Source organism: Vombatus ursinus, unplaced genomic scaffold (assembly GCF_900497805.2).
Source record: "Vombatus ursinus unplaced genomic scaffold, bare-nosed wombat genome assembly UNPS02014935.1, whole genome shotgun sequence".
In the NCBI taxonomy this organism is placed as follows: Eukaryota; Metazoa; Chordata; class Mammalia; order Diprotodontia; family Vombatidae; genus Vombatus; species Vombatus ursinus.
Genome location: NW_020954713.1, coordinates 1,445,027 through 1,466,630, shown reverse-complemented (window position 1 = coordinate 1,466,630; position 21,604 = coordinate 1,445,027). Strand labels below are relative to the sequence as shown.

The 21,604-nt window shown below is 48.3% G+C and overlaps 1 protein-coding gene across 8 annotated transcripts in view; it reads left to right on the top strand.

Annotated features, from left to right (window-relative positions):
* Positions 1-7,544: 7,544 nt before the first annotated feature.
* The window catches only part of ADAMTS10 (ADAM metallopeptidase with thrombospondin type 1 motif 10), a 34,253-nt gene continuing 20,193 nt past the window's right edge, over positions 7,545-21,604 (top strand). For 2 of the 8 annotated variants that reach the window (XM_027844129.1, XM_027844130.1), the window contains exons 1-9: positions 7,546-7,696; positions 15,319-15,578; positions 16,349-16,710; positions 16,923-17,088; positions 17,505-17,722; positions 18,492-18,575; positions 19,249-19,394; positions 19,520-19,563; positions 20,800-20,905. In XM_027844129.1, coding sequence (XP_027699930.1) covers positions 15,476-15,578; positions 16,349-16,710; positions 16,923-17,088; positions 17,505-17,722; positions 18,492-18,575; positions 19,249-19,394; positions 19,520-19,563; positions 20,800-20,905 — 1,229 coding nt within the window. In that variant the 5' untranslated portion in view covers positions 7,546-7,696; positions 15,319-15,475. Of the gene's footprint in view, positions 7,697-15,318; positions 15,579-16,348; positions 16,711-16,922; positions 17,089-17,504; positions 17,723-18,491; positions 18,576-19,248; positions 19,395-19,519; positions 19,564-20,799; positions 20,906-21,604 lie in introns of all 8 variants that reach the window. The other 6 variants (XM_027844124.1, XM_027844123.1, XM_027844128.1 and 3 more) reach the window with 5 other exon arrangements.

Genomic DNA, 21,604 nt, shown 5'->3' with positions numbered 1-21,604 from the left:
ATGATGATGATGATGATGATGATGATGATGATGATGATGATGATGATGATGATGGTGGTGGGCAGCTGGGTAGCTCAGTGGACAGACCACTGGGCCTGGAGTCAGGAAGACTCATCATCTTCCTGAGTTCAAATCTGGCATCCGATATTTACTAGCTGTATGACCCTGAGCAAGTCACTTAACCCTGTTTGCCTCAGTTTCCCTCATCTATAAAGTGAACTGGAGAAGAAAATGGCAAACCACTCCAGTATCTTTGCCAAGAAAACTACAAATGGGGTCACAAAGAGTCAGACAAGCCTGAAAAATGACTGAACTAATGATAATGATGATGACTATGCAGTAAAAAAAGACAAATATGATGAACAGAGAAAAGCCTGGAAAGACTTACATGAACTGATACAAAGGGAAAGAAGCAAGAGTCCCAAAAGAAAGATATGAGAAGACACCTTTCTCCATTCCTTTGCAGAGGCAAGAGGTCCATGGCTGTGGAACATTACATATATTTTCAGGTTTTTTTTGGATATATTGGTTGATTGATTGATTGATTATGTTGAATTTTTTTCTATTCTATTTCTTTTTAAAAAAATTCTTTGTTGTATGAGATGGCTCTCTGGGAAGAAGAGAGGGATACAGACGGGGGAATTTTTGCTGTTATTGAGTCATGTCTAACTCTTCATGACCCTGTTTAGGGTTTTCTTGGCAAAGGCACTGGAGTGGTTTGCCATTTGCTTCCCCAGTTCATTTTACAGATGAGGAAACTGAGGCAAACAGGGTTAAGTGACTTGCCTAGAGTCACACAGCTAGTAAGTGACTGAGGCCAGATTTGAGCTCATGAAGATGATGAGTCTTCCTAACTCCAACCCAGACACTCTATCCACTGTGCTACTTAGCTACCTGGGGGAGGAACTCCCAGGGGGAATTTTAGGTGATATAAAATCAAAAGTTAACAAACATTTTTTTTTTAAAAAGTGAGTTGCAGATCATCACTAGTGGGGGAAGTTTTGAGTTTCTATACTGGGAATTCCCCACTGATGAAGTTACTGGTATGGGAGGGGGAAAACACTGCCCAAGAGACTGTATTAGTAGTAGGACCTCTTCAAGAACGAAGGATAAACAACAACAACAACAGCAAAAACATGGAACACAACAGATGTAAGGGAAAGTCCCTGTCCTCAAAAAGCTTACATTCTATTGGGGGGTGGATGGAGTGGAGGTATATAACAGGTACAGAAACAAATACAAGGTTGTTTGAGGAAGGAGAAAGCAAAGGCAATTTGAAGGAGCACAGAAAGCTTCCCACAGGAACTAGCACGTGAGGCGAGCCTTGAAGGAAGAAAAAGTGTCTCAGAGATGGAGATGAAGAGGGAGGGAGTGCATTCCTGGTGCGGGAGAAATAGCCTGTGTCAAGTCATAGAGATGGAATATTGGGTTTGGGGTACCGTTGGTGGTCCAGCTTGGCTGGAATGTAGAGTGTGCACAGGAAAGAAATGGGATATAAGAATGGGAAAGAAGGTAGGTTAGAGTAAGATTGTGGAGGGCTTTAAATGCCAGGTTGAGAAACTCGAATTTTGGAGCCACTGAAGGTGTTTGAGCAGAGGAATGGTCCAGCAGTAAGAGGAAGAGATCAAGGATGCAAGAGAGTTTTTGATGAAGAATCTAGGGGAAGGATGTTAAACAGAATCAAGAGAACTAAACAACTACAATGATATAAATGAAAATATCAGTAAAGGAAGTTAATCTGTAAGTAATAGAAATCCCATGAAGGTCCTACTGAAGAGATAATGATACATACCCCCTCCCTCATGGCAGAGAGATAGGAGGACTACTAAATTCTCGTTGTCAGAAAAGGATATTTCTACATAGGATATTTTATCTTGATGGTTTTTCTTTGCCAAAAGAAAGAGGTCTATCTGGGGGAGTGCAGTGGTAAATGATCCACACAAAAACAAAACACATCAATAAATTATTTTTTAAAAAGATACAGTAGAATAAGGTCCCAGGGGCATGATGGGCAGGGATGAGGAGGAGAGTAGAAGATAGGGAATGGAGGGAGTGAATGGTGGGACCAAATTGAGTGAGAATGGGAGAGAAGGCAGGGTTAAGGAGTTTTCCAATGATAATGGCAGCCTGGAAAGTCCTCAGAAGAAAGATCATTGGATTTAGCATTAAGAGATTATGAGTAATCTTGGAGAGAGAGGTTCCAGTGACTGGGTAGGATTGGAATCCAGATTACAAGGGGTTGAAAAACGAGTAGGAGGTACAGAAATAGAGGCAACAAGTATAAGCATCTTTCCACGTGTTTGTCAGTAAAAAAGGAAAGATATAGGACCTTAGTTTAAAGGCAAGCAGGATCAAGTGGATCAAGGGAGAATTGAAGGCATTTACAGGCACAGAGGAGGCAATTGATGGGGAGAGGGGATGTTTAAAGTGATGAGCTCCCAGCCGAGACATGGGATCAAAGGTATAAGGACAGGGGTTGGTCTTAAACACTTCTTCCTCAGACACTAAGACAAAAGAGGGGAAAATAAGGGATCACATAGAATGGTTTTGAGGTTTGGAGTAGGGAAAAGTGGCAGTATGTGGTGGATACTTGACTTCCTCAGTAAAGTAAGATATGGGCCTCTCTACTGAAAGGGACAGCTATGAGGCTTGGAGAGAGAAGAGAAATTTTGGAATAGACACTGGAGGGTCGGGGGTGGGTGCATGATAAGGAGTTAAATAGGGAAGAATAAAAGGATTGCTTTTGCAATAGTGAACACCCAGTGGAAATCTGGTAACATGGGTTTGTGGTGGACCTATTTAGCACAGCTACATGATTTCCTCCATTTTTTAGTAGTGTGGGCATAGGATGAAAGAGGAAACATGGTGGTGGTCACCCATGTCAAGGTATGGCAAGGCATTAGCAGTGGGAATACAAAGGCTTTGGTTGTAGATGCCATATTTTAAGGACATTGACCTTACAGAGTCCAGAAGAAGAACAGGAGAATGAAAGGTCTTTGAGTACTGGTTGAAGGACCTCTCTGCAATTTTTGACACTGTTGATCACTCTCTCCTCCTTAATACTTTCTTCTCTCTAGTTTTTTGGAACATAAATCATTCCCAGTTTTCCTCAAACCTATCTGACCACTGGTTCTCTGTCTTCTTTGCTAGGCCCTCCTCCAAATCATGCCCTCTAATTATAGGTGACCTCCAGAGTTCTGTTCTTTGCTCCCTCTATACCATTTCACTTGGTGAGCTCATCAACTCCCATGGATTTAATGACCTCTCTATACTCATGATTCTCAGATCTATCTATCCTGCCCTAACCTCTCTGCTGACCTCCAGTCTTACACCACCAAATGCCTCTCAAACATCTCAAACCAGATGTTCAGTAGACTTCTTAAACTTAATATGTCCAAAACAGAACTCATTCTCTTTCCCCCTACACCCTTCCCCATTCCTACCTGCCCTATTACGATAGAGGGCAGCTCTATCCTCCCAGCCCCTCAAACTCACAATGTAGGAGTTCTCCTATATTCCTCACTATCTCTCACTGCTCCCTTTTTCAATAGGTTGCCAAGGCCAACAGATTTTACCTTTGCAACATCTCTCAAATATGCCACCTTCTCTCCTCTGACACAGCCACCATTCCAATGCAGGCCCTTATCACCTCATGCCCGGATTATCATAATAGCCTGCTAGTGGGTCCATCTGCCTCAAGTCTTTCCCAACTCCAATCCATCCTCTAGCCACTAAAGTGATTTTCCTGAAATGCAGGTCTGATCACATCACACACCCCAACCCAATAAACTCCAGTGGCTTTCTGTTGCCTCCAAGAACAAATACAAAATACTCTGGCATTCAAAGCCTTTTATAACATAGCACCCTCCTACCATTCCAGTATTCTTGCATCTTACTCTTTGTCAGGTACCCTTTAATCCAGTGACAAGGCCTTCCTAGCTGTTCCACAAACAAGACCCTCCATCTCTCAACTCCAGACATTCTCTCTGGCTGTCCCCCATGCCTAGAACTCTCTTCCTCTTCTGCCCCACCTACTGATCTCCCTGGTTTAAGTCCCAACTAAAATCCTACCTCTATAGGAAACCTTCCCAACCCCTCTTAATTCCAATACCTTCCCTCTGTTCATTATTTCCTATTTATCCTGTATATAGCTCATTTGTACATATTTGTTTGCTTGATTTGTTTGATCTGAGAATCATGAGTATAGAGAGGTCATTAAATTCATGGGAGTTGATGAGCTCACCAAGTGAAATGGTATAGAGGGAGCAAAGAACAGAATTCTGAGGGACATCTGTAATTAGAGGGCATGATCTGGAGGAGGGTCTAGCAAAGGAGACAGAGAACCAGTGGTCAGATAGGTTTGAGGAAAACTGGGAATGATTCATGTTCCAAAAACTAGAGAGAAGAGACATTAGATTGTGAACTCTTGGATTGCAAGGACTTTCTTTTGACTCTTTTTGTATCTCCATACTTGGCACATAGTAGGTGCTTAATAAATGTTTATTGATTAAAGGAACTGAGAATGTTTAGCCTGGAAAAGAGAAGACTTAGGTCAACATGATAGCCGTCTTCAAGTAATTCAAAGCCTCTCTTATGGAAAACAGTCCACATTTGTTCTGCTGGGCCTCAGAAGGCAGAACAAGGAACAGTAAACGCAAGTTACAGAGACGCAGATTTAGGCTGGAGGTAAGGAAAAACAACCTATTAATCAGAGCTGTTCAAAAGTGGAATGGACCGCCTTGAGAAGTAGTGGGCTCCCTCCCAAAAGAGGCCTTCCATCCAAGGCTAGGTGACCACATGTCCAGGACATTGTAGGAGGATCCTTGTACAGGCATAGGGTTGGACCTATCCGGGTGGGGAACCTTCGGCCTGGAGGCCACATGTGGCCCTGTAGGTCCTCAAGTGAGGCCCTAAATCTGTTCCCAGACTTGTTCTGTGAAGTTTGGGTTCAGTCAGAGGGCCTCACTTCATAAATATTTGTTGATAGATGGATCTGGTTGCTGAGAGATGACTACCGCAAGGATCTGGTCAGCTCCTTCTCCTGCTCCATAGGTAAGGAGACATTACAGAAGAATCACTCACCTGGTGCTAGAGAGGAAGGTCAAGGGTCTTCTGGAAGGAGTCAGGTTTCCATGAGCAAAAGAATATGGAAAGATCATCAGATTCTAACTCTGGAGCTGGAAGGAGCCTCAGAAGCCATCTAGGACAACCCTTCCATTTTACAGGTGAGGAAACTGAGGCCCAAGGAAGCTAAGTGACTGGCTCAAGGTAATGCAGACTGTAAGTGAGACAAAGGCAGAAGAGGCAAAAGGGAGCTGGCTCACTAGAGTGGGTTCCAGAGAACACAACGGAAGGAAAGGGCAGAGGTCCTTGAAGGCTTGGGCTGTTTCATGCTTGTCATTGTATCCTTGGTGCTTAACACAGTTCACTGCCTGGCTGGTAGCAAGTGTTTACTGATTAATTGGTTGATTGACAGAAAAGCATAGGGTCAGAGAAGGAAACTGGATTCAGACTGTTTGCCTCAGCAATGGGCAACTTGGAATCACAGTAATTAAGAAATGAGGCATTGAGAGTCAGCTGGGCATCGAATGAGGAAAGGGCACTTTCCCTTTTGTGATCTTGGGGTTTGGGGAGGCGGCATCCAGGCCTGGAGCGGAGGCATGTGTCTAGTCTATCTCCAAACACGGGATGGGGGTCAAGTGGAGGCCACAGGGAAATTAGGTGAGCAGAAGGCACCCCAGCACCCACCTCACATGTAGGAAATGCTTCAGCCTCTAGTCCAGAGGTGGGGAACCTGCGGCCTCAAGGCCACCTGTGGCCCTTTAGGTCCCTGAGATTTCACAGGTATCTCCCTCTACAGATGCAGATTGGCACCTTCCCTGCAATTTACACAGTTGCCTAGAGTAGAGGTACCAAACTCAAGGCGCCCAGGGTACCACAAACCAGATTAAATTGGGAAATATTGAACAGAGTAAAAATACAATCTAACATAGATAATGTTCATATTTGTTGCTGTTGTGATTGTTTAGTCCTGTCACACTCTTCATGACCCCAGGACCATACCCCGTCCATTGGGTTTTCTTGGCAAGGACACTGCATTGGTTTGCCATTTTCTTCTCCAATAGATTAAAGCAAACACAGGTTAAGTGACTTGCCCACGATCACATGGCTAGTAAGTGTCTGAGGCCAGATTTGAACTCAGGTCTTCCGAACTCCAGGCCAGGCGCTCTATCCACTGAACCATCTAGTTGTTGATCTATAGCTTTCTAATTCAATATGCAGTCAACAGTACTGTTTAGTGGCTGTTGGAGTTGGATACCACTGGCCTTGAGGTTAAGTGATTTATTTGCCCTGCATCACACAGCCAGTAGGTTACAGAAGCTGGATTTGAATCCAGATCTTCTGACTTTGAGACCAGCTCTCTAGCTTCTGTTAATGCAGCCTCTGCTCTACAAAGTAATTTGAGGAGGGAGAAAAAGAGGTGTTGGGATCTTGAAGCATGAAAACCCTCCCTAGGGAAAGATGTGGCCTTGAAGGGAGTTTAGGGATTTTAAGAAGCAGAAATGAGGTTGGGGGGGGAGCTTTCCAGGCTTGGGTCATAGACTGTACCAAGGTGGGAAGGCAGGAGGTGGAATGTTTTAGGGAGCCCCAGTCTAGACCAAAAGCACAAATCCTCTATTTGAGCTGGAAGCTAAAATGAGGTCTGGGTTTGGGATGAGGATTAGCACTGGGGTAGAGCCTGGCATTAGGACTAGAGGCTGGATCTGAGGTTAGGATTAGGCCCAAGGACGTTAGGATGAGAGCTTTTCAAGTCTCCCTCCAACCCAGTAGTTAGTTAGCACTTCTCCTGTCTCCAAATCACTTTTGTCTCTATTTCTTATCTGTGTGCGGTTCCTCTCCCCAGAACAGTAAACTTGAGGGCAAAGCTGGGGTAGGAGGAGGTGTCTCCAGCAGGAGGCCTGACACTCATTAGAAGGTTCTTGATAAAAAGCTTTGTGGAATTGAAATTCCAGGATTAGACCTGGGGCCGCGCCTGATTTGGGGCACTTTCTGCCCTGGCCTTGGGGCAGCAGCTGGAACATCTGGCCACACTGAGAAGTTCTGGCATCTGGAGCTGGGGCCCAGGCTCCCCAGCTCCCCCTGGACAAAGGCAAACAGGCCATTTCAATGGTTAGACAGAAGAGGAGAGAGTGAGGGGAGAGGAGAGGGAAAAACGGAGGGAAGAAAGGCTGCACCCGGGGGAGGTCAGGAGGGAACTGAGCAGGCGGGGTTTCTGGCTGTGTGGGGTTTGGGTTTTTAGGTTTGTTTTGTTTTGTTTTTTTTAAATAACGCTGGCAAAATTTCTCAGGAAGCTTCTCTCTCTCTCTCTCTCTCTCTCTCTCTCTCTCTCTCTCTCTCTCTCCCCCACTGTCTCTCCCCTCTCCCTCTCCTGACTCCCCCCCCCCCCAGCCGCTGCTGCAGCGGCTCAGGCCTCTGTGATTACAGCTCCCTTCCTGCCGCCACAGCTGGCCGGGAGGAGGGGGAAGGGTCAGCTGGGGCTAGGGCTGGTGCAGCAGGCGCCGGGCCCGGAGCCCGGAGTCCGGAGTCGGGAGCCTAGAGCCGCGCAGCCTGCCCACTTCCCTGTGCCCCACTGGCTGCCCCCAGCACCAAGCACCACCCGAGGGGCCATCCCAGACAGCCAGGGACCAGGAACCAGGTAAAGGCGTTTGTCCATCCTGTCCCCGCCCCCTTCCCCCCTTCCAGAAGTAGATGCTTTGTGGTTCGGCTCAGAAGAGGAAAAGGGGTTGGGGATGGGAGTGCGGGGCAGCTGCAGACTGCCTTTAGTTTCTTAGAGATCTCACAGGGGGGAGGTAGTGAAGCTTGGGGGAGGGGGGGAGTTGCCCCTCCCTCCCAGGGTGGCAGACCAGCCACCCCCAGCTCATCATTCAAAGTTTCCATAAGAATTACAAGTTGTGCTACAGCGATGAGCTCAGGAAACCATGTCTGTGTTTGTGTGTGTGTCTGGGAGAGAAACACAGAGAGACACAGAGACAAAGACAGACAGAGATACGCAGAGACAGAGAGCATTCCAGGGAGCTAGCGTCTGAATGAGGGTGCATGTTTGAGGGTTTGTGTGGGAGAGATGTGTTCTGTGTGTGTCTGGCCAGCTCTGGCTGTTGTGTGCCTGCCCCAGTGAGCCTTCCACTTTCATTCTCCTGACTCAGAAGGCAGAAAGTCTCTGGTGAGTGAGGGAAAGTGCAGGCTCTGCCTGTCTCTGTCTCTCCGCAGCTGCCCCAGGGGAACTGGGCCCTTTAATTACCAGGCCACATCCTTTGGCTCTTGTCCAGCCCTTTCGGTACCCTGCTGCTGCAGGCTCCCCTACCTCCCCTGAGGCCTGGGATTGGATGCCAAAAGCCCCGTGCCCCCTCCTTTCTGGCTCAGGCCCGAAAGCCCTTTGCTTGTCTGTGTGGCCTCCCTGGGCCCCAGCGGGGCTGGGGGTGGGGGTGGGAGTGGGGGTGATAAAGCACGGGATCTAGTCAGTCCAGTCAACCTGAGCAGGTTCAATGAATGAGAGTGGACAGTGGAGCCCAGGATCGCACTGCCAGTCCTAAATTTGGGTTTCGAGGTTGGAGTGGGGTAGGGGGTGTGCTGGGTGACTCTGTAGACTGTGGGTATCCCTTACCTTTCCCAGCTCACTGCCACCCAGGGGGCCACTGGAAGCTGGGGGCAGGCCGGGAAGGACAGGATTGTAGCCCAGGCAGATTGTCCAGGACCCGACCAGGGGTACAGGGCGGAGACTCTAAGCCGAAGCTCAGGAAGGGCCTGACCAGGAATCTGGGCCCAGGGGGTGGGGGAAGGGCACCTTCCCCAGCTTTAGTTCAGTTCAACACTAGGCACTTAGAACCCCAGGGCTTTGTGTGGGGACTCAGCCCCAACCTCCAGTTCCTGAGGGTCTGTAGAAACTCAGCCCCAGGCCTCCCTCTGCTCTCTATCAAGAGAATTACAGTCCCATTACCCCCAATCCCCTGTTAGTTAGAACAATGCCCTACCCCCCCATGCCCTGAAAATAGGACCCCCCCCGGGGGGGGTAGATGCACCCGGAAAGAGGTAAAAGGAAGATTTAGTCATTTAATGAATGTTCATCAGGAGGCCAGTCCTGGGCTCTACTGTCCTGTGGGGGAAACAGAGATGAATCACTGGGGGCCCCTATGCTGGGGAGCTCACAGTCAGTCTGCAGAGAGGAGACAGCTGAAAAACGAAATAGCAGCAATGAATTTGAAGGAGTCAGTGTGTCCAGTGGTAAGAGGCTTTGGAGTCAAAGACACTGGGTTTGAATCCTGGCCTGCCACTTAATTCCTATGAGCCTCCAGGCAAGTGTTACCCTCTCCAAGCCTCAGTTTCCCCATCAGTTACAAACAGGGGGTTGGATTAGATGATCTCTAAGGTCCCTAACTACTCTGAATCCTAGGGGCATGTGAGTTAGAACTGTACTGTAGAATAGGGGCAATGCAATCCAGGCTGCAGGAAGCAAGACAAACCTTAGCCCTTGTCCTCCCAAAGTGGAAAGGCTGCCTCCTCAGGTAATGAGCTCCCCGTCAATGGAGGATTTCAAACAGAAGGTAAGTGATTGCTCCTTTTGGAGGTGATTGAGGGTGCTTCTTGGTCAGGTAAATACAGTGTTACATGTAAACTCACTATGACTATATTAAAGAGAAGCCTGACAAAATGCTAGGAAAGGGGAGGGAAGGGGAGGGTGTCCTTCCCGAGTCTGAGCTGGGAAGAAGAATAAAGAAGGTGCCCAGGTCAGGTGACTCAGAGAAGGGAAGACAGAAATAAGAAAGGATCTGGACCCAATTTGGGGGGAAAGGTGACCCACATGAAGCAGATGGAGACCAAGGCCAGGAGTTTCTGAAAGAAGAGTCATCCATCCACAGACAGGTGATGAGAGGTAACATGAGACTGGATAGGACAGAATTCCTTAGGTCAAGTTCCTCTCCCACCCCTCCCCAGACATTTACTAGCTGGGTGACCTTGGGCAAGTCACTTAACTTCTTCAATGTTCTCACCCAAATGAGGAATGACAAGGTTGGACCGGACGGTCTCTGAGGCTCCTTCCAACTGTTTCTTCAACACCAGGACCCTGAAACCATGGATAAGAATAGAATAGCTTGAGAGAGGGAGAGGGAGAAGGGGGTGGAGTGCAGAGCCTTAGGAATACACAGTTAGGAGACAGAAAGAATCCTTTGGACAATCACAATGGTAGAGATCTCACAGGACACTGAGCTTAACCCCCTCATTCTACAGATGTGGAAACTGAGGCCCATCAAATGGAAAGGACTCACCCAAAAGCCATATATTGAGTAAAAGACAGAGCTGAGACTTGCAGCCCTGCTGCTCTCCTTCTCTGTCACCTTCTTGTCCCCTACTCAGGGTGTAGGATCTCCTGGTGAGCCCACCTTGAAGGGGAACCCATAAAGAAGGCAGAGGAGGAGAGGCTGGAGGAGTAGGAGGAGAACCAGGGCAGAGGAGTAATCTCACAGACAGGAGGTGGTTGTTGGCAGAGAAGTGAAAGAGGATGAGGCCTGGGGAAAAGACCCGACTCTTGGGAGATCACCAGTCATCGGGCTCCATGCGCGTTGCTGAAGGGTCAAGAATGAACATGGAGAGCAAGAGGCTGAGGAAGGAGTGGGTGGAGAGGAAATGGAAGCTTCGAGTATTGATGACTTTCTGGAAGTCTGGCAGTAAGACAGAGAGAGCGGGGTGGGGGAGAGACAGAGATAGAAACAGAGACAGAGAGAGAGAGGGAGAGACAGAGACAGAAAGAGAGAGAGAGGGAGAGACAGAGAGAGAGAGAAGGAGAGGGGGGGGGAGGGAGAGAGAGAGAGGATAGCTCAAGGGGTCAGCAGGGTCAAGAAAAAGTTTATTAGGATGGGGATCACCAGAGCCCATTTCTGGCAAAGAGGAAGGGGCCAGGAGAGAAGGTATCAGCGTGGCAGTCTGGAAGCCAACAGACCTGGGTTCACATCTCTGAGATGGAATCTCTTACTACTTGTATGACCTCAGACAGGTCACAACGTCTCTGAACCTCAATTTTCTCATCTATAAATTGGGGTGATGATACCTACAATGTCTTCCTTGAAGGATTGAGTGAGGCCTGAATGCAAATTCATATGTACAGAGCTAGGAAACAAGAGAGAGGGAGAGAGGAAGATCAATAAGGAGGGAGGGGAGGGGAGAGAGAGAGAGAGGGTAGAGAGAGAGAGAAAGTGTGTGAGAGAGCGAGATCAAAGTTGGAGAGGAGAGGGAGAGAGAAGGAGATGGATGAGAAGGGAGGGACAAATGGAAGGAAACAGAGAGACAGAGAGAGATCAAAGATGGAGAGGAGAGGGACTGCTCAATGGAGAAAGGTCCCAAAGGAGAAGAGACCAATGAACTCTGTGAAAGCAGGAAATATGGGAGAAGAGAAGGGTAGGGTGGACAGTTCGATTCAGTGGATAGGCAGAAGGGCCAGCCTAACTTTCCTGCTTCTGCTGAATGTACTACCATCCTCCCAAGTCACCCAGGGCCATCTTTGACTCTTGGCTCTCACTCATTCCCCTTCACTCACTCTGGCTCCTGCCAAAGCTCATTGGTGGCACACCTTCAAAATATCTCATATCTAGGGAGTGTGCTGGTAAGTATTTAACAATCAGCTCTCTGGGGGGAAATGCACATGATGCACTTTTAGATTCAATTTGCATGCTTAATATTTTTCCATTACTTTCTTAAGCCTAGATGATCAGCAAAACAATGAATCAAGCCCTGATTTATTGCATTTGCCAATTCCCAAGGTGCAAATGCCCACATTGAAAATTTAACAACCAGCTCTCTCAATAGCCCATTTGAGCTGGCCCCAACACACCCAGGTATCATATCTACCCCCTTTTCTTCTCTCACACCTATACCTGCTCCAATTCGTGGTATTATCACTTCTTACCTCGACTATTTCCATAACATCCTAACTGGTGTCCATTGCCTCCAGCCAGGCCCCTCTCTAACCCAACCTCCACACAGCTTCCAGACCAGCTTTCAGGTTGTTTGCCCTCCATCTCCCATTCTAGCCACACTTGTTTACATTACTTGCTATTCTAGTTCATGACATCCCATCTCTAGCCTCCACAACTTTGTACAGGCTCTCCCTCGTTTCTGGAATGCTCTCCCTCCTCACTTTTGACTCTTGGAGTTCCTAGCCCCCTTCAGGGGTCAGCTTAGCCACCACCTCCTTCAAGAAACCTTTCCTGATTCTCCTGTAGTGCTCCTCTGAAGTCACTATGGATTAATTTTGCACACATCACAATTTGCTTATTTGTGAACATATTGTGTCTTCCCGCCATGCCAGTAGAATGTAAGCTCTTTGGGGACAGAGAGTGTCACTATTTTATTTTTATATCCCCAATGCCCAGCATATCGCTGGGCACCTAGTGCTGAATAAATACTTGTTGATCGACCGAGTATCCACTATGTGCCCAGCACTGTGCTGGGCACTATGAGAAGAGTCAGAAAAACTCACAAAGATACAAATAGGTACCAGTCACTAACAATCTTGTTAGAAAGATTAAAGTAAAATCCTGGAAACCACAGCCAACAGCAGACAGAGGTTGTCCAGTTGGGTGGGCATTGACCAAGTAGTGAGTTCCCCATTGCTAGAAATCTTCAAATCAAGGCTAGATGACTTTGGATCAAGAATACTATGGAAGAGGGGCAGCTAAGTGGCGCAGTGGATAGAGCACGGGCCCTGAAGTCAGGAGGACCTGAGTTCAAATCCACCCTCAGACCAAACATTTGACACGTACTAGCTGTGTGACCTTGGGCAAGTCACTTACCCCCCATTGCCTCACTACAAAAAAAAAAAAAAAGAATACTACAGAAGAAGAGGTTCATGTTTCCCTTTGACACTGGACTTTCTGAACACTGAGCTGCTGAACGTTCTCAGGTCTGGGATACTGTGTTTCTGTTAACAGACTTGCTCATTATAAGCCCCAGAGGGCAAAACAATGGAGGAAAATTACAGAGAGGCAAACCGCAGACCTGCATTGTGGATGGGCTTCTGAACAAGCAAAGCTACCCAGTGCCAGAACAGGCTGCCTCTGAGGGGAAGGAAAGCCCGGTCATGGGAGCTGTTGTTCAGTCATTTTCAGTCGTGTCTGACTCTCCGCGACCCCATTTGGGATTTTTTTTTGGCAAAGATACTGGAGTGGTTTGCTGTTTCCTTCTCCAGCTCATTTAACAGATGAGGAAACTGAGGCAAAGTTAGGTGATTTGCCTAGGATCACACAGCTAGTAAGTATCCAAGGCTGGATTTGAACTCATGAAGATGAGTTTTCCTGATTATCCACTGCACCAGTTCCCTAGTGACTCAGTGACACTGGAGGTATTAGGGTCAGCTAAGTGGTACAATGGATAGAGCACTGGGCTTGGAGCCAGGAAGACCTGAGTTCAAATCCAGCTTCAGACATTTACTAGCTGTGTGACCCCAGGTAAGGCACTTACCCACTGTTTGCCTCAGTTTCCCCATCTGCAAAATGGGCATAATAACAGCACCTACTTCTCAAGGTTGTTGTGGAGATCAAATGAGACAATAATTGTGAAGCGATTAACACATAGCGCCTGGCACAAAGTGAACACTATGTAAACGTTAGCTATTATTATTATTATCATTATTATTCAGGGAGAGGCTGGCATGACTTAGCAATGACAAAGTCAAAGGATTTAGAGGCAGAAGGGACCTTAGAGATCACTTAGTTCAACCCTCCATTTTATAGATAAAGAAACTGAGTCCCAAAGAGGAGAAATGATTTGTCCAGAGTCACACAGACTTGAGCCCAAGGTCACTAAATATAATGCTATAGAAGTGATTTACACCCCTGGGTACACATGAATATATACCCATGCATACACAGATGGTGTGTGCACATGTGAACGTGCCCCCTCCGGACTCAGGGATCCATGTGTTACTGGACAGAGGTGCCGACCCTTGGCGTAGAGCAGCATCGTATCTAAAGTCAAGAGACATGGGAGACTTTGGCTAAGGCCCCTCTCTGAATCTTGGACCCTTTCTGATACACCTAGGTAGATATTCATCAATCAATGAACATTTATTAAGCACCTACCATATGCCAGGCACTGTGCTAAGTGCTGGGGATACAAAAAGGAGCAAAAGAGAGTCCCTGCCCTCCAGGAGCTTGTTATCTAAAGGAAGAGACAATGTGTAAATACATATATACAAAGCAAGCTGTAGACAGAGATTCTTTACAGAGATAATGAACCGAGGGAAGGCACTGGAATGAAGAGGGGTTAGGGGAGAGTTCCTGTAGAAGATGGGATTTTCCTTGGCACTTAAAGGAAGCCAGGAGGGTCAGTAGCAGGAGCAGAGGAGGGAGAGAATTCCAGGAGAGAATGCCCAGAGCTAAGCCATCAATACACATTCGCCTCCATGGCCAAAATGTGTGGCAGAGGAAGGGCCAAACATAAAACAGAAACAAGGGGAGTTGGGGCACCCCCTTTTCTGTTTTCACTTGCCTTCACAGAAACCATATCACTCCCGGTCAAACACAAGCTTCATGAGCAAAAGATAACTTTCATTTTTGTCTTTGTACATTATCACCCCCATTTTACAGATGAGGAATCTGAGGCTCTGAAATGTTAAGTGATATGTCCAAGGTCACACAAGTAGGAAGCAACAGAGAGGGGATTTGAACCCAGGCCTCTTGAGTTCAAGTCCAGCATTCCATCTACCCTGCCATCCTCCTTCCTCTCCCGCACGGGCTTCTTCCTCTGCCTTCAGTCTTCGTATCTCTTCGTAGCTCCTAACACACTGCCTGGCACATAGCAGGCACTTAGTAAATGCCTGTTGAAGTGCGTTTCATCCAAGAGGACAGGGTCTTTGCATCTCTTCAGTGCAGAGCATAGCACATGGCACACTTTGGCTGTTGACGAAATGTTTGTTGAATGAATAAATTAAATGAAACGGATGAATGGGTGGATGGATGTTGAAAATTAGCACCTCTTGAAAGAAAATTTCCATTGAGCTCTCTAGAATTCAGCCCAGAGGACAGTTAGGTGGTGCAGTGGATAGAACACTGGGCCTGAAGTCAGGAGGACCTGAGTTCAAATCCAGCCTCTGACCAAACACCTGACATTTACCAGCTGTGTGACCCTGGGCAAGTCACTTAACCCCAATTGCCTTAAAAAAAAAAAATGTGATACTATAGAATTCAGCCCAGTACCCTGGGAACAGGGACTGAGTGCCCCGTCTCAGTCTCCTTCACTCACCCTGCTTCTCTCTCTCTCTGTTCGCAGGAACCATGTTCTGGTGGGTCCTAGAGGCCAGTTGGAGGTGGTCAGGGCCATGAACGTTGGGGAAGCAGCAAGGTGGCCGTAGCCAGGCAGGGGTTGAGGAGAGACATGTGGGCACGGGCTTGTCGGGGTCAGCATACCGCTCCCCCATCCCTCAGCAATGGCTGCAATCACCTCCACCTACAGACTCTTCTGCTGGGCCTTTGTCCTCACCCTCACCCTGGACCACACACGTTCTGGTGCCCATGCCTTCCAGTCTCAAGGTAGGTGAGGTTAGGTGGTTAGGATCAGGGTAAGCTAAAGCTGGAAAAGTGGGGATTAAATTGGGAGAAGAACAGAAGGGATGATGGGGTCCGACTGTCCAGAAGCATCTGGGTCTGCCTCAGGAAGAGACAGTATATATAAAGGGTTTGTCATCTGAGCCGGGGGCAGGGTCCTGGGAGCATGGTATTCAGGAGACTGGGTTTTACAGGGAGGGAATACCCCACGAATAGCATAGGCTGAGTCAAAATCAGAGCTGGGTCAGTAGAGAGGGTCAGGATCCAGATGCCAGCGACCACCCTGAGGAGATACAGTGCTTGGCTTGGAGTCAGAAGACCTGGGCTCAAATCCTGCCTCTGATCTTTACTCACTTTGAGATCACAAGCAGGTCACTTAACCTCTCTGTTCCTCAGTGTCCTCATGTGTACAATAAGAGTTAGACTAGAGGATCCTTAATAAGAGCTCACATTTAGTGAGATTTGAAGAGCACCTTACAACCATTATCTCATTTGGTCCTCACAAGAACCCTGAGAGATAGGTGCTATTAATTATCTCCATTTTACAGATGAGAAAACTGAGGTTGAGAGAGGTTGAATGAGAGAGGTTGAATAAGAGAGGGTCACACAGCTAGTAGGTGTCTGAGGCAGGATTTGAACTTGGGTTTTCCTGACTCCAAGCCCAACACCTCAACATCACCCAGCTGCCTCAGGACCTAAGGTTTATTCCAATTACGTATCTATGATCCCATGAATTCCCCCTCCTCCACCTCCAGAGGAATTCCTGTCCAGCCTCAAGAGCTATGAAATTGCCTTCCCTACTCGAGTGGACCCCAATGGAATGCTGTTGGCCTTTGCACCTCCAGCTCCTGCTGGGAGGAAGCGCCACCGCCGAGGGGGGTCGAGGACCCCACCGCCAGAGCCTAGGCTCTTCTACAAGGTGGCTGCCGCCAGCACCCATTTCCTGCTCAACCTGACCCACACCCGGCGCCTGCTGGCCGAGCACTTCTCTGTGGAATACTGGACGAGGGACGGCCCTGCCTGGCAGCGCCGAGCCCGGCCTAACTGCCTCTATGCTGGTCACCTGCAGGGTCAGCCGCTCAGCTCCAGGGTGGCTATCAGTAACTGCAATGGGCTGGTAAGCAGCTAAGGTGGTCCTTAATGCTGGGGTGAGGAACTGGGGAGCAAAAGCCCAGAGTGAGCTAAGTCCACGGAAAGCTGAGGTCTAGGGATCTTGGGAACTGAGACGGGAATCCTGAGTCTGGGCGGGAGGTCCATGGAGAGGGACAGGGGATTGAGAGTGTCTGGGCCTGGGGAAAGTCCCATGTCACTAATCATCCCTTCCCTCAGCACGGCTTAATTGTGGCTGATGAAGAGGAATACCTAATTGAGCCCCTGACTGCCGGGGGCCCTGGGGGCCCTGGGGGCCAAGGAATTGAGGAAAGCAGCCCCCACGTGGTGTATAAACGCTCTTCTCTGCAGTACCCCCACCTGGATGCTGCCTGTGGCGTGCTAGGTACCTAGTCCTGCCCATTCTACCCCTCTATATCCTGTGCCACTCACAATTCCACCTTGCATGCCCCATCCCTCCTGGGCATTCCCCCAGCCCCAAGCAATGTAATGGAAGCTGGGAAGAAAAATGACTCATAACAGAGATTTCTCTGACCTAGTCCCGAGTCCCAGGCCATGCTGGGGAAACTGGAACAGTAAGACAAGGGGTCAGGAGGGCAGTGGGCAGTGAGATGATTGAGGAGAAGGTAGCAAGAGGTGGTGGAGACAGGTATCGGGATGATGGGCACCAGGAAATAGTAGGGAGGGATGGAAAGGTCAATGAGCTGGTGAAGGCGAGGAGACGGCAGGAGGCAAAGGGATGGATGAAGAACATAGGGACTGTGGTCCAGCGTAGCTGCCCCTCCCCTGGGGTCTCCACAGATGAGAAGCCCTGGAAGGGTCGGCCATGGTGGCTGCGTACCTTGAAGCCACCACCCGCCAGGCCCCGGGTCAACGAGACTGAGCGGGGACAGCTGGCCCTGAAGCGCTCAGTCAGCAGAGAGCGCTACGTGGAAACTCTGGTAGTGGCAGACAAGATGATGGTCGGCTACCACGGGCGCCGTGACATCGAGCAATATGTGCTGGCCGTCATGAACATTGTAAGTGTCACCACCCCCAGGTGGGGCCAGAAGAGAGAGTCAGGGCTGGAGGAAGGGAGTTGGGGGTGGAAGGTGGAGACCACAGTAAAATGGTGGGAGCAGGAAGATGCTACGTTCTACCCTGCCCCTCCACACATAACCCAACCCATAACCCAAAAGAGAGGTGGTCCTCTGGGGCAGCTAGGTGGCACAATGGATAGAGCTCCAGTCTTGGAATCAGGAGGACCTGAGTTCAAATCTGGCCTCAGACACTTGACGTATACTAGCTGTGTGACCCTGGGCAAGTCACTTAACCCCAATTGCCTCACCCAAAAAGAAAGAAAAAAAAAAGAGAGAGGTGGTCCTCATGAAATAGGGAAACCAAAATGAGATGGGGCCTGGAAGGACAGAAACTGAAGGAGGAACAGGAAACTAGAGACACAGAGAAAGGGAAATGTGGGGACACATGAGCTGAGAGGTGGGAGGTATGGAGATAGAGACTGACAGGACCTACCAGGCCCTACCGGGAGTGCCAACTCCAAGCCAGGTAATGTGGCCCCAGTCTTCATTCCCAGCAGACTCCCAGAATAGACATTTCCCTTCCCTTCCAGTCACCTCACTCCTTCTCATGGGGAGAAGACACAGCTCAGCCTAGGGGCACTGAGGCAGAGAGGTGAGGGATGGATGACCGACAGCCAAGGACAGTCAGATGTGGGACTTTGAGGTGGACTCTGGCCACCCTGGCTGGGCTCCTTGTAAGACTGGACTTTCCTTGTTTCCTGGAGGTCAGGTTGCCAAACTTTTCCAGGACTCCAGTCTGGGGAATATTGTTAACATCATGGTCACCCGGCTCATCCTGCTCACTGAAGACCAGGTGAGGGGGAGCAGGTGACGTCCTGCCCACATGTGCTGGCATTGGAAGGCATCATGGCGGCAGGGCCCTTCTCACTGAACCTCAGTCTCCTTAGCCATAAAATAAGATGAGGACTAGAAAGGGCCTAGACTTGTGATTTCATTGATATAGGAAACTCCTAGGTGAGGAAACTCTTTGTACTAGTGCAGGTCTGCACTTTCTCTGTAACTCACAGTTAGAAATTTACCCAGAGGTTGCCCAGGATGCCACCATCAGTATGCATGAGAGGTGGATCTCGTGACTGATGAAGAGGAGTAGCTCATTGAACCCATGAATGATGGAGGCCCCAGGAGCCAGGGATCTTCTTGGGTGTGAGGCCAACTCTATTCTTGTACATCCCAAAGGGGTCATAGGACCATAAATTTAGAGTTCAGCAGACATCTAGCCCAACCCCTTCATTTGACACAGGAGAAAATCAAAGCCCACCCAGGTTAACCAAGGTTACACAGGTATCAAGTGTGTTCTGGGGGAAAGCTCATAGACAGGGGATTATTACCATTCTTGGTCAATATCTTATGTCTTTTCCCTGTGTGATGGTGTCTCCCATCTGTTGGCTAGTGAGTTCCCCTCAGGGTATCTCTCTGATCCTTCTCTGGAACCTGGGTCCCTCCACCCTCCTTCTCTCTGTCCCCAGCCCACACTGGAGATCACTCACCATGCAGGGAAGTCACTAGACAGCTTCTGTAAGTGGCAGAAGTCAATCGTGAACCGGAGTGGTCATGGAAACGCTCTCCCGGAGAATGGTGTGGCCAATCATGACACGGCTGTGCTAATCACTCGGTGAGTGCTGAGGTCGAGGGGATGGAGTCAGGGACCAGGGAGTTGCTAGAATGGCTCGATGGGAAGCTAAGAGCTGGAGGGGGGAGCTATTTCTGTCCTCACCTGCCCAACTTTCTCCTTTCTAGTTATGACATCTGCATCTACAAGAATAAGCCCTGTGGTACTTTAGGTAATATTGGGGTCTGGAGTCAGACTGGGAAATCGGGGGAAGGGGAGGAGAGGAGATGAATAGGGAAGAGGTGGGTCCTGGTTTGGAGAGGGGACAAATTATGGTTTTCCAAATGTACTAAGCAGGCTTTCCTCTTCTCTATCATAAATTTTTAAAAGGAGCAGTAATTTCCTCCCAAGGCTCCTATCAGTTCATCTCTAGCCTTCCTGTTGTTTAGAATCAGTTCCAGAAGTCAAGTCAACAATAGATCAACTGCTCTGCTTTGAACATTGAGAAATCTCTAGCCTATGTCTGGATAGTTTAAATCCCCTTTTCCTCCCCACCCATCATTTCTGTATCAACTGTCTGTGCCAAGTTCATGATCTGTTTCCTGAACTCATCAATTTTCTCCTTCTGCCCAAGTGGTCTCTAGTATACTCCCAGATCATTATGATTCTGTCTCTCTCCCTACTGATCTTCAGCCATAGGCTCTCTACCTTGCTTTTCCTCCTCTGGTTCCTGGATTTCCTCACATGACTAGACTGTCTTAATGTACAAAATTATTATGCCACCTCTTTTATCTGTTCTATTCCTTTTGAATAAAAAAATACCTCGTATACCTTTATATAGCTATATTCCAGTCAAGAGTCCCAACCCACCAACTTTCAATGAGGTCAGATTTGTTTCCTTGCATGAGGCTTTCCAGCTTGTCTTGCTGATTACCCATCCCTGATGCATTTGTGTTTAGAAATTTGAGGCCATGGGTTTTATTGCTGGCTCAAATACTCCAGTGAATCACTGATCCTTTCTACTGATGTCCTTTTTATATTCTACCTGCCTCTTATAGGAGACTTGGCAGAAATGTATTGGCAGCTTTTTCTCTCCCCTGACATTTTCAGTTTAAGACCTTGACCAGATTTCTAAGATTCCAGGCAAATACATTTTTTTTTTAACAGTTCTCATGAAGGATATTCCATCCCTGGCCAAGAGCCAATGATTCCTCTATTTCCAGTTGTGATCCAGACAATTGTACAGAAAAGTATACCAGGCTGGAGGAGGGAAATGTTCCAGGTTTAAAGGAAGGGGTAGGAGTGTGTTCTAGGCAGGGGTTTGCCATGAATTGGAGGAATGAGGGAGAGTTGTTTCCTGGGGGTTGTTGAGGGTTGGGCAATGTTCAGAAGCTGACTAGTCAAGAAAGCCCCGGGGTGTGTGAAATGCCCTTGGACCCTTGAAATGCAGCTTAGCCCACCCCCTTAGGTCTGGCCCCTGTGGGTGGGATGTGCGAGCGGGAGCGGAGCTGTAGTATCAATGAGGACATCGGCCTGGCCACTGCCTTCACCATTGCTCATGAGATCGGCCACACGTGAGACCACTGGGGGAAAAGGGGAGGCTGGCGTTGAGAGGCAGAGGGGAGGGATCTGGAGGGACAATGGGGTGGAGGATGGGCAAGTGGATATGATACTTCAGAGGCTGAGAAAAGTGGAAGAGCTCTTTCCCTTCATCTTAAAGCCTTGAGTAACCTTTTCTTCTCTTACTCAGGGCTTCCACCAACTTTCCCCTTTCAGAACCTCCTCCATTTCCTCCTGATTCCTTTGCATTCCCTTCCCTTCCTCTCCTTTCTTCCCAGAGGGGAGCAAATAATGGTGATACTGACTGGACACGCAAGGATACTTTCACTACAAAGAAAATTCCCTATTTATAAATACATTTCATTGGCATGTTCTCATAGGAGCAAATACATCCTCATGAAGAAAACAAGCATTCACTGAAGTCTGTAGGCTCTGATCCGATATTGGCATTTTTTTTTCTGTCCACCACCAGGACCTGTGTGAGAATGATCCATAAAAGCTTGAATAGCAAAACTTAATTCTGTAGTCTTAAAATGAAGTCCTATTCTTTTATCCATCCACATCATTGTTTATCCAGCCATCCAACTATTACTCCCTCAGAACCACTCCCAAACTCCTGTTTCCTCCCCTCCTCTCTCCTTCCCTTTCTTCCCTCCTCTCTCCTTCCTTTTTTTCTTCTCTCCTTTCTTTTTCTTTCTTCCTCTCTCTTTCTC